Raw genomic sequence first — 12,765 nt, 5'->3', positions numbered from 1 at the left:
CTTTTGTGGCTGACTCATCTTGCTCGTCAATGGAGAAATATTGCTAACATCTCCATGTGTAATGACTCCACACTCTGCAGACGTCAGTCACCAGTTTCTGTACATTTGAAATAAGGCAGTGATTGACAGTCTTGCCAGCAGCTCTGCTCCCAGCACTCGGTGTGTTACCAGAGAACACAGACAAAACCCAGAAATGTATTAGTACAGTGCAGGATAAGTATTCTATTATGTTTCGTCATATATGAGGCGTTTGTGAACTTTGAGCAGCTAAGGAAAATAAGCAGATCGAATTGATTTCTCACTCATTGCGAGGAGATGTAGACGGTCACTTTGGTGGGGTTTGGGAAAGGCGACAGTGTTAGAGTGCTGGAGAGCACAGGAAAGAGCCATCTTCCTTCTACAAAACATGTGTAGGAGCATTGATAGGAGCACTCAGCGCTGCATGGATGCATGTAAGAAAGTCTCCCCGGTCTGGCTGGAATACACAGATCAGACAGAGTTTTAGTAATCCTTTAACTATTACAATACAAATGGAAGAATCGGAGTTTTTGTACTCAAAATCCCCCGTTTTTGTGATTTGGTAGGCAGGATTTTACAGTGCTGAGCAATGTGTATCTGCTCAGGAAAACTTTTCCAGGGTATGTGGTGCCACCAAGCAGAATGTGTGGAGTGTGGACAGGTAGGATCAACTTGCCTTATGGATGTCACAAGGAGGGGTGTAAAGAGGAGAATGGAGCTGTAGAACTGAAGGCAGTTGTAAGTGAGTTAACATAAAGGAAGGTAAGTCATGCAGCTGAATTTTGAGTAGGGTAACGCATTTGAGGAGCCAGGGAGGTGATGCAAGAGTAAATGATATATAAATGTTATTTATTTATTCAGAAAAGAAGAGTGGACTGGAGAAAGAAATTGCAGTGTTTTAGATGTGTGCAGAAAAGGAAGGCGAGAGAAGTTGAAGGTGACACCACAGTTCCCCTGAAATAGGAAAATATGGGAGGAGGAGACTGAGTTTAGGAGTGAAGATAAGAATTTTTGTCTTCAACCTTTTATGTTTAAGGTGGCAGTGGGACATCCAAGCAGCTATGTCAGATAAGCTGAGATGGGACTGATCCAGGTGAAAATACTGTTGCCAGAGAGAGAGCAAACTGGGCAGCACTGGCATGAAGGTGGTATTGAATTCCATTGGAGAACGTCCAAGCCCCCAGAAAATGAGTGTAAAAAGAGAAGAGGGTCCATTACGCTTTCCAGAAATACTAGGACTAGGGGGCATGCGATGAAGCTACAATGTAGTAAATTTATGTTTACAATTTTTTATTGACGAATAAACATATCAAAAAGTTGTCCAACATCTGTCATGCCTTACATAATAGAGATATCTTAATACAGTCATATAATATTTCCAATGACATCCTAGGTTGTCAAACTGTACATTCCCCCCCCTTCCCCTCCTCCCCGTCTCTAAACATTATTCATACATGTGTGTGTGCTAATTCCCATATAGTACTCCCCTATGTGGTCTTTATTTAGTAACCTGATCATAACATGTTTAGAATGAGGCTCCTGCCTCTCCAATGTAGTAAATTTAAAACGAATCTGAGAAACTTTTTCTTCACTCAACGTGTAATGGGGCTCTGGAATTTGTTGCCAGAGAACGTGGTAGGGGTGGTTAGCTTAGTGGAGTTAAAAAAAAAAAAAAAAAAAAGGTTTGGTCGGCTTCCTAAAGGAAAAGTCCATAGACCATTATTAAATGGAGTTGGGAAAATCCACTATTTCTGGGATAAGCAGTATAAAATGTTTTCTACTTTTTTGGGATTTTGCCAGGTATTTGTGATCTGGATTGGCCACTGTTGGAAACAGGATGCTGGGGTTGATGGACCTTTGGTCTTTCCCAGTATGGCAATACTTATGTACTTATGTAACAGAGCCCTGGGGCACACCAGCTGATGTAGTGGTGGAGAAAGATAAGAGATCCAAAATAGAACGGAGTCCTAGAATTCAAGTGAGGATAATGTCAAAAGATAGATGAGGAGGTCGACGACTGAGTAGTGACCTCTGGCATGAGCTATGGAGAGGTTGATGAAAAATTTGGCAACAGTAGAAGCCAGACCGTAGTGAATCAAAAATTTAAGAAAGTCAAGGCACCAGAGGTAAACAACTTGTTCCAGTGGTTTGAGTGTGAATAGGAGGGAGAAGGCTTGATGGTTAGCATGGCAAGTAGAGTCTGGTGGAGGCTTTTTGAAGAAAAATGTGATAAAAACATGTTTGAGGGCAGCAGGAATGGTTGCAGTAGAGAATGATAGACTGGACCTATGAGCGAGAACTGAGGACCTGGGTAGACAAGGCCCCTGAGTGGGAATGGAAGCTGAGCACTTTCTGTCGCTGTGACTTCAGAAACGCAAGAAAGGATAGCAGAAGGAGAATCCAGGATAGATCTTGTAAACTTTGCCGTGAAAGAAGTTGGCCAGTAACTGGATAGAGAGTAAAGGGGGGAGGCAGGAGAAGGCAGTGGTTTGAGGAGAGAGGCAAATACAGTATAAAGGCATCTGTCAGATGGACACAGTATGCTTGTTCAGTGAGGGAACTGCAGACAGGGGTACCGAGCAGAGCAGGTACAAGAATGTAGGAATGAAGTGTTGGGGGTGAGGCAAGGTTTGGTACACATTATGGGGGGGGGGGGGGGGGGGGGGGGGGGCGCTAGTGTTCTTAACATTGATGTCTGGTGGTGATGGCAGCCTCTTGTTAAAGTCTGTGAAAGGTAAAGTATGGGATTGAGCAGAGGAGAAGTTTCTGCATGAAGTGAGGTTTTCAAGAGAGGGACCTAAAGCAGCTTTAGCAGGCAGCACGCGTGCCCTGTCAAAAGTTTTAAGCTAGAACTGCAGGGATAAGTAACAGCTACTGCAAAGAGCAATAAGTCTGCTATTTGTATGTGATTTCAGGAAGCGGAGAGGAGCCTTCAATTCCAAACAGCTGCTGTACCTTGAGAAATACCGACCCAAGATGCGACTGCGCTTCAAAGACACCAATGGCAGCCACTGCTGCATCCAGTAGAAAGGAGCAAAAAGCAAAGGCTGGCTTTAACCTGGCATCTTTTTTTTGTTTGTCTGTTTTTATCTTTTAGCACCTGGAAATGTGAATCAGATCCAAATGCATTGTAAAATTGGTGGTGGAGTCAGGGCTTGCCATCTTCTGTCTCACAGACAGCATTAACATTTAGAGGAATCAACAGCCAAATGGGAAAGAGGAAAAAAAGAAATAAAATAAGTGTTATGGATGTGCTGTGGTAAAGGACTGTTTGCATCTAATGTCACTGTGGACACCACATTGTGTTTAAAAATGGAATTAGATATGTTGGATCTCAGGGTGACAGAGCAAGAAGTGAAGGGGGGAAACTCGCATGACACATGGATCCATGGTCTGGCTCCATCCAGCACAAAAACCTCCCTAGAAATGAAAGAAAAAGGAGCCGTCTGCTGTGTGTAATGTGGCAGCAGCCTTAAGCCTGAATAGGCATTTCTCCCCCGAATCCGATGTGTCTCTTATCTAAAGAATCACTGCCCAACATGTTTGTACCAGCTAAAACCTTTGAAATAGTCTAGTTGGTTTTGATGATATAGGCATACGTGTGGTTCCTGGGGGAGAGCAAGTCCTTCCTTCCCCACACTTGCATGTGGGAGAATGTGTGTTTCAGGGGTGAATAGGGCTGGGATTGCTCAAAATTAAAAAGGCACAAAACTGTCCAGCCTCTTTACAGTGAAAAACATCTTTTTAACTTGCTGAACTTACAGCACTGGCCTGATTGTGCTGCGAGAACTCCTGCAGCAGTGTACGAAGTGTGCATTGCCATCCTGCTGTCCCTCGCACCTCCTCTTACTGTCCTAGAATGAAATGAAACTAAACAAATTCCATCCCAGTGCTCTAGTTTCACATCATGACGTGTTTGCGTATTTTTTAAACTAAATTGTAAAGCAACTTTTTTGCTCCCTGATGGATGTGGAGGTCTGTCATTAGGGATCCTTGACCCAGGCCCTCGCCACCAGATTGCAGGAAGATCGTGTCCATTAAGGACTATTTCTTACCTAGTCTATATTAGAGGACATGGGGTGTGTCTTGCTTGGACACACGCTGGCTTCTTGGTACACTTGTAGTTAGTCCCGGGTGTTCAGTTTGTGTAGATTCTCCAGCAGCCAAGAGCCGTGTGGATCTCTGATGCCTCCTTATCTCCTCTGTGTTAGGTATAAGCATCAGGAAACTGTCAACAGCACATGCATTTCAGGGTTCATGCAGCTTCAACTGACTTTTTGTTTAAATCTGATACAAATTATTTGTACTTTGTTTTTTTCATACTGTAAGAACAGGTTGCTGGCATTCTCCTTGTGAGGCCAAACTTTGGGAAGTGCTTTGCTTATCGCAAGAGCTACATTCACGTGATCGAACTGACGTCCCAGCTCTGTTCATTTTGAAGAGTGCTACAGAAGGATCTGATTGTATAGCCAGACCTGTTCTTTTTATGCCTTCCTCATTTTAACATGTACGAGAATTAGGTTTTTTTTGTTCTTTAGATGCAGGAATCAAAAACAGTTGATACCACTGTCTGTTTTTTTTTTAAGACAGGCAGTATATATCAAAAACAAGCTTCCCACCTGCAAACTCATGTTCAGAAAACTGTTTTGAAAACTGGACTATTGTTGGTTTTACAAAAGGAAAGTTGTTACTGTTTGAAGTATTGAAGCTGGCTTGGCAGATAGTGAAATAAATGTCAGGTTTAAACAGATATGCAGCCCAAGAATAAAATACCAAACAAACCCTGAAACCTTTCAAAGAATAACATTAAAATATTTTACACAAAACCTGTCTAACTCTGCTTCATTTGCTGTGTTGTACCTTTAAAGGGATGCATTGCTTTGTGGTCTTGTCTGTACTGCTCTGTCAACTGTATTCACCAGAGAGCATGGAAGTTACCAGATCTCCCCTTTGGTGAAGTTTTCATCCAGGAAGCTCGCGTGCTGGTTCCTCCTTACCCCCACCCATACCTATGGACTCTGGGTGCTAGGGAGGGAAGCTTTTAAATGAATTTTGTCTCTGCCCCATATAAAGAAAGCACTACTGATGCTTTTAGATAGATCTGGTTCAAATCATTTGAAGTAACCTTACACTGCATTGCTGTTCCTTATTCCATGCTAGAGCTATGGGAGGCCAATATATGTAGGAGTGATGACATTTGCCTGATGGGGGAATTTCTCTACTGCCGTTAAGGATTATATTGTTTGTGATTGTGTATTTCTAATGCCTCCATGTAGTGTGGGGTATGTTTTGTATTTTAATGGTTTCAAAATTCGCCTAATTTTTCAATGAGTTATAAGGGCCTTTGTTTTTATATTAAACCAGCTGCTATGTAATGGCACAGTCTCATTAATAGCAGCAGCAGAGCCAGCCACATTGCTTTCATCAGTTAGGGATATGTATTCAAAATGGTTTAACTAGGCAAGAGTGACTCTTAAGGTTGGACCTGGAGGGTTAAGTGACTTGCTCAAGGTTGAAGGAGCTGCAGTAGGATTTGAATTGGGCTTTCCTGGTTCTCAGGCGTACTCTTGTACTAAAGAATTCAAATAAAGGCATAACCCTGAATAAAAAGCCTGATGGGCTAAAATTAGGATTTTTCATGTTATGTTTCACAAAGTAAGCTATACATTCTCATTGCCCACAACTCAGTGGACACTTAGGCTACTCCCTCTATTGATTAGTGTAGTGCACGAATGTGAGCCTCTTTCCAAAACTTGTGGACAGGTTCCAGGTACAGAATGTTGTGCCAAGGCTGGGCACTAGCTTTCCCTGGCAGGCTCATGTTACCAAGCCACTTTGGAAATTTCACTGGCTCCCTGTTAACAGCAACAGTTAAATTGAAGATGCTTAGTTTGTTAAAGGTCATGAGGTGTTATAAAGCATGTGGAGAACATATTAGAATGTAAGAAACCAACCTGGAGCACTACAGCTTTATTGCAATTCTATGAGGTACATAAGCTATCTTTCACCTATAAGTGTTTCCATACTGAAGCAGACCAAAGGTCCATCAAGCTCAGTATCCCGTTTCTAGTAGTGGCCAGGTCAGTCCTTGATGTGCAAGAACTGTTCTTGCTCATCGGAAATGACTACGACAATTGTTCACATGTGTAGAAGATTTATTTTATTTTTATTACATTTGTACCCCATGCTTTCCCACTCATGGCAGGCTCAATGCGGATTACATGGGGCAATGGAGGGTTAAGTGACTTGCCCAGAGTCACAAGGAGCTGCCTGTGCCTGAAGTGGGAATCGAACTCAGTTCCCCAGGACCAAAGTCCACCACCCTAACCACTAGGCCACTCCTCCACTGTACTCAGCCAAGAATTCCCCTTCTGTTTTTGTTCTTACAAATATCAGCAAAATCTTTGTTACTGAGCTGGCTAGCTCTCAAGCTGCAGAAGCTCACCCATCTGTGTCTGGAACCTGGATTGGCTTTGGCCTTCTTAAGGCTTGGTCGTTTGCTTCCTTCAGCTCTGTTGCTTATCAGCAATAAGATGCAGAGAGCATGTCTATAATCAGAGTTCCTGCAGGTGCTCAGCTCTTGGTGAGGCTGTGTATGTGCAAAGACAATATTGCTGAGCAGATCTGTAAACCAACACATCGGATTAACCTAGGCATTCTTAAAACACATACAATAGAAAGGCTGTGGAGTCAAAAAGCAGCACAAGATGAGACGTAGCTGGTGGATGGATTGCTGTGCAGCTCTGAGGGGGAGAGAAAGGAAGAATACACATTGCTTGCCCATAGAAGGTGGAAGCCATAGTGCAGACAGTGTGGATGAAGATAACACCCTGCTGTAGATAAAGGCTGCTGCTGACTTGTTCATGGACTCCTTGCAGTAGGAGATAAACTACAAATGCTAGTGAATAAGTTTGAAGATGACCATAATTAAGTGGACTCCTGCAAGGAGATAATGTACTGCAAATTTGAGAGATAGGGCTCATATTCCACACAAGAGTGAGGGTTATCTCTTGCTATATGTGCAAAACAAACCCATTTGAAGACAAGGCTGTTTACAATAGTCTAATTAAGCCTCACTAGATTTGTTATATTACCCCAAACATTGCATTCTATATTAGCCAGTTTATGTTTTCAGATACTGAGAAATACACTGCCTTGAGTGAATTCCTTCAAAACAGCAGTAACTAAATCCTAATAAATACAAATACAGCATAAATTAATTTGCCAGCTTAGCTCTAACCAAAGACATTTATTAATGGCCCATAAAGTGCAAATGCAGGCATCCAGGTCATTGCAGATGAGGAACAGCTTGCCTTTCAAAGGCAGTGGGCATGACCAAGGCTTTGGTAAAAGTAGTTAGCTTAAGAAGGTTTAAAAAAGGTGTGGACATTTTCCTAAAAGTCCATAAACCATTATTAAGATGAACTTGAGAAAATTCACTGTGTACTTATGGGATAAGCAGCATAAAATCTGTTTTACTGTTCTGGGATCTTGCCAGGTACTTGTAACCTGGATTGGTCACTGTAGGAAAGAGGATACTGGGCTTGATGAACGGTTAGTCTGTCCCAGTATGGTAACGCTTATGTTCTTCAGTGGAGAGTAGAGAACAATAACACACATAAATCATATATTCAGTTTTGTTTTGTGTCCATCACTTTGTAAAATAAGTGGTTTATATTTATGTTAAGTAAAACAAACGACACCTTCCTCTGGATTCTATATGGGTTGCCCAAAGTTGTGGATGTCAGATCTGTGCCTAATGAATGAGGATTTAGGTGTGGAACTACCCCACACCCTATTTGCACCTCCAAATGGTTGTAGCCATGGGAGGGGTATAGGCAGATCATGGGAGGGGCCTTCCCAGGAGTTACCACTTGCCTGACGTAAATGCTGGCACCCAGTGGAGAGCGTTATTGGTCCCGACCTGAACCCACCATTAAAGTTGGTGTATTTTGTGCAAAGTAACCTGTCCTAGGACTAGCCCTGGGCAAACGGTGGTTACAGTGCTATGAATATCCACAGAGATTTAACTTTTTGTAATCTTCCCTGGATAAGATTGAAAATGATGGTAAAGTACTGAATAATTCACATAAAAGAAAGAAAAGTTTGGTAAAAACAAACTACTGTCCTGGTCCTCACATCCAATACTGAATAATTCATATAAAAAAAAGGAGAAAAGTTTTGTTAACCCCCCCCCCCCCCCCCAACAAATTACTGTTCTAGTCCTCACACCCAGTCCCCCAAGAGCAGCAGGACAGGCTCTCAACAAGAAAGAAGCTGCAACATCTAATATTCTTCTGGACAAATGACCACTGGAAACAATATTGAGCATATGGTCCTTGGCCATCATCTATGGCCTTGATGCTCAAAACCTAATGCCGGCGTTAGAGACAATTAGCGCCGGACTAGTGCGCAGAATGTTCAGAGGGCTCTAATGCAGAAAACAACGTGCATGCCAGAGATGCCCGCAAATTGTATTTAAATGTACGCAAACGGATGTTGATGAGGTCATTTGGTATTCCTTCATAATGGTCAGAGAACAGTGCAGAAACAAATGCTGCCCTTAATGCTGGAAACTTACCGCCAGCTCTGGGGTGGCAATGAAGGTTTTGTAGGAAGCCCATGAAGCCTATAAACGCAGATAGTGAGAAACAAATGTGTGTGAGTCTGAGCAAAACCGCAAGTGAAAGCACACATTACCCCGTTTTTCTGCAGTTAAAAGTGAGCCTCTCCAGTGAAAACAATTTTTGAGAAGCTTATATTTAAAGGTGCAGAAGAATGGCACGATGGGAGCTTGCATGTCCGGTTTTGCCTGGGCATGCTCACGAGAGCTGCGTTTACCACAAAACTCTTGTGCCCGTGTTCCTCCCCCTAGTTTTTGGTTTCATAGTACCCATATTTCCTTTCTGCCCTGTTCTTGTGCTATGGGGTTTGTGTTGTTGGCTTTAGTGCTGCACTTTTAAGCATTGGGGCCTAATGCAGCCTTCACTGCCAGATTTACATTACATTAGGACTTCCACCCCGCTTATACCTAAATAGTTATAAGTAGATTACAATAAAGCAGTGGCGTAGCCAAGGGTGGGCTGGGGTGGGCCCAGGCCCACCCACTTTAGGTTCAGGCCCACCAAGTAGCAGCATACCTATAATGTGGCTGGCAGGGACCCCAAGCCCCACCAGCCCAAAACTCCCAACATCTTTTTGCTGCCGGTGAAAATCTGGTATTTAAAAGGTATACGGGGGAGGGGATGTTTGAAAGACCATATGGTATGCAGGCGAGAGAGGGAGAAACCAAATCACTTGTAGGACAAGGCGGAGTGCTGCCCACCCACCTTGGGTCCAGGCCCACCCAAACTTGGGTGTCTGGCTACGCCCCTGCAATAAAGATTATTTCTTTGCACAAAATACACCAACTTTAATGGTGGGTTCAGGTCGGGACCAATAACGCTCTCCACTGGGTGCCAGCATTTACGTCAGGCAAGTGGTAACTCCTGGGAAGGCCCCTCCCATGATCTGCCTATACCTCTTCCATGGCTACAACCATTAAAGTTGGTGTATTTTGTGCAAAGTAACCTGTCCTAGGACTAGCCCTGGGCAAACGGTGGTTCCAGTGCTATGAATATCCACAGAGATTTAACTTTTTGTAATCTTCCCTGGATAAGATTGAAAATGATGGTAAAGTACTGAATAATTCACATAAAAGAGAAAAGTTTGGTAAAAACAAACTATTGTCCTGGTCCTCACATCCAATACTGAATAATTCATATAATCTGGGAGCTACATGACATCAGAGTGACATTCAACATGATTTGAAAACATATCTATGAAGTAATAAAAGTTTTTATCTGCTTTCTAAAAGCTAAATAAGTAAAGGAAACTCTCACGATGTTGTTTCCCCTCCATGCTTGGCAGCTTGCTATGAAAATAAAGAATCAACTTAATTTTTTCCTTCACAGAAGGAAAACTATCATTCTAAACCTTTCAGGTTTTTTTTTTTTTAGTTTCTAGCAGTACTGGACAGAGAAAGGTGCTCATACATATATCCTGGAGCTAAGCCATACAGAATTTTCTAAAGAAAACAAAAAAATGTAAAATAAACTTTGGCTTCAATAGGAAGCCAATGCAAAATGATGTAATAGTCTGAAATGCTGTATTCTGGATCGTTTGCAGCCTCTTTGACACACTATTGCAATAATCCAATATTGAAAGGATCAAAACCTGAGTTAATAGTCTGAACTGATCAAAGGGGGAAAAATAGGCACACCCTATGAAGTTTCCCTACAAGATTAAAAGATTTTTTCGTTACAAAATGAAGATGAGCGTCAAAGTTTGATCAATAAAAAACTGCCAATATCTTTGCAGTTGATGAGAGAATATAATTATGTTGCCCTATAGAATGTGAAGTGCAATTAGGATCAGGATTGTCATCAATAAAAAGCGTCGAAGTTTAGCTGATGCCATGGGGGAAGGAGTCAAAATGTATTTAACCCCCAAGAACACATAAGTACATAAGCAATGTCCAGCATCCTGTCCACGACTGTCCATTTAGTAGCGGTTTATGGACTTGTCCTTTAGGAAACCGTCTAACTAACCCCTTTTTAAACGCACCACTAAGTGAGCTGCTAAGAGCTACTAGATCTCTCCTTACGTACATGCCACGCCTCCTGTATGCTCTCTCTGCATGCAACCAGGTGGTCTCTCCGGTGCTACTCGACCTCTCTATACTGCTCTATCTACCCACCTCAGGGCTCGCCATTGCTCTCTTTGCACCTGCTCTGCACGCTGCTCTCTCTCTCTTTCTGCACGTGCTCCTCCTCGCTGCTCTCTTTGCACGTGCTCTGCTCTCCCTCCGCACATGCGCTCCTCCACCGCTTTCTCGGCACGTGCTCTCCTAGAGCCCCGCCCTGCGACTTGACGCATGCGCAGACGGAAGGCGGGAAGGAAGGGACGGGCGTGGGGTGGTGTGGGGCCTTGTTTCAGCCGGTGGTAGGTGAGTGGGAGCGGCCCGGAAGGGGGGATGCAGCGCGGTCAGAGTAAGAGCAGCTCAGCCTTTTGTTGTGAAGAGGAGACTTGTCTGTCTTGGGTTTTCCTTTTCATCCGTCAATATGCGGGGGGGGGGAGGATACAGGGTGCAGGTGGTGGATGGAGGGCTCAGAGACACCCTATTACTGTTCTCCGAAGATTCAGTCACACTGGTCTTTTCCTTTCAGGGTGTCACGTGCTCCGTCCGCTCTGAGCCTCAAGTACTTGCTTTTCATCTTGGTATGGACTTCTCTAGGCAAGCTGGGTGGTTCGCCTGGGTAAAGGGTAGATGAGGGCAGAGCTGGTGGTTGGGAGGCGGGGCTAGTGCTGGGCAGACTTATACGGTCTGTGCCGGGGCTGGTGGTTGGGAGGCGGGAGGCGGGACTAGTGCTGGGCAGACTTATATATACTGTCTGTGCCAGAGCAGGTGGTGGGAGGCAGGGCTGGTGGTTGGGAGGCGGGGATAGGGCTGGCCAGACTTATATGGTCTGTGCCAGAGCTGGTGGTGGGAGGCGGGGTTGGTGATTGGGAGGCGGGGATAGGGCTGGCCAGACTTATACGGTCTGTGCCCTGAAGAGGACAGTACAAATAAAAAAGTAGCACATATGAATTTATCTTCTTGGGCAGACTGGATGGACCGTGCAGGTCTTTTTCTGCCGTCATCTACTATGTTACTATGAGGGAGTATGTGGAAGCAGAAAGTGCTGGGTTCATCTGCAAAGTGTAATCTTTGGAAAGTGCTGTGTGTTTTCTAACATTATCCTTCTTTTCCTTCACTTTGTTAGCATTTTTTTTGGCCAATGATTTGGACTTTAAAGGGCATTGGTCGTAGATTGTTCAAGCAGGTTGTAGAAGGCTTCACAAAAGAAAATGAGAAGGAAACAGAAAACTACGAAGACGAGCCCGGATTACTCGACTAGTCCTCAGTCTAAGGAGACCGAGTTAGCTAGTGAAATGACATCAGATCTAGAGCACAAGCCAGTGTTACACAATTTTGAAGCATCGATGGAAACAAACAGTAGTGACATTTCTCAAATGCAGAATACTGGTATGGTGAGTGGACCTCCAGTGTGCAAAACCTCACCAATAAGAAAAGGGACAAGGCGAATGAAAAATGGAAAAGGTACATCCGTGCCATGCCTATCTTTGTCTCCGAATAGCATAAAGACCAGAGGCCCCAAAAGATCTTGTGTCTTTAGAAACCATAATGCAACCCTGGAAAGTCAGGTGAAGGTGAAAGGAGATGGAACACAACATATTGGGCTTTGTGCTGGTGCGACTGCCATCATCTCAGTATTAGAAAAAAAATCTATCACATTTGTTTCTAATGTGGATTCAAATCAAAACATGCTATCAGGCGAGAAGTGCAATGAGTCAAAGCCTAATATGTCTGGTGCAGGTTCTGAAATCAGATCTATAAAGAAAGAGCAGAGTGAGGTACCTCTAGGGACTTATGAAGACAATCAAGTTATGGTGAAGAGCTGTAGAGAAAACGAGTCTGAAAACACTGCACATTCAATAGAGACAACTTGCATGTCTTCTGAAAAAAGCTGCAAAACTGAGAGAGAAATACAGTCAGCCAGTCAAAAGGATAGAAAAGAATCACATCCAAATGAAGCTATAACTGGGAAGGGAAATCTGGCAGATACATTTCCAGAACAGCACTGTGACATACTTCCTCATGCGATATGTACACATCTTGTTGAAAGTTGTGGGAACATTATAAAG

At 43.5% G+C, this 12,765-nt stretch overlaps 1 protein-coding gene across 1 annotated transcript in view; it reads left to right on the top strand.

Moving 5' to 3' along the window:
* The window catches only part of PTP4A2 (protein tyrosine phosphatase 4A2), a 41,612-nt gene extending 36,764 nt beyond the window's left edge, over positions 1–4,848 (top strand). Inside the window, exon 6 of the mRNA XM_030219664.1 lies at positions 2,934–4,848. Within this exon, the coding sequence (XP_030075524.1) occupies positions 2,934–3,045 (112 nt within the window). The 3' untranslated portion in view covers positions 3,046–4,848. The remainder of the gene's footprint in view (positions 1–2,933) is intronic.
* Positions 4,849–12,765: the final 7,917 nt, after the last annotated feature.

The sequence above is a fragment of the Microcaecilia unicolor genome, chromosome 11 (assembly GCF_901765095.1).
Source record: "Microcaecilia unicolor chromosome 11, aMicUni1.1, whole genome shotgun sequence".
NCBI classification, from domain to species: domain Eukaryota; kingdom Metazoa; phylum Chordata; class Amphibia; order Gymnophiona; family Siphonopidae; genus Microcaecilia; species Microcaecilia unicolor.
The sequence above is the reverse complement of the archived record's forward strand: the minus strand, read 5'-3'. Positions and strand labels throughout refer to the sequence as shown.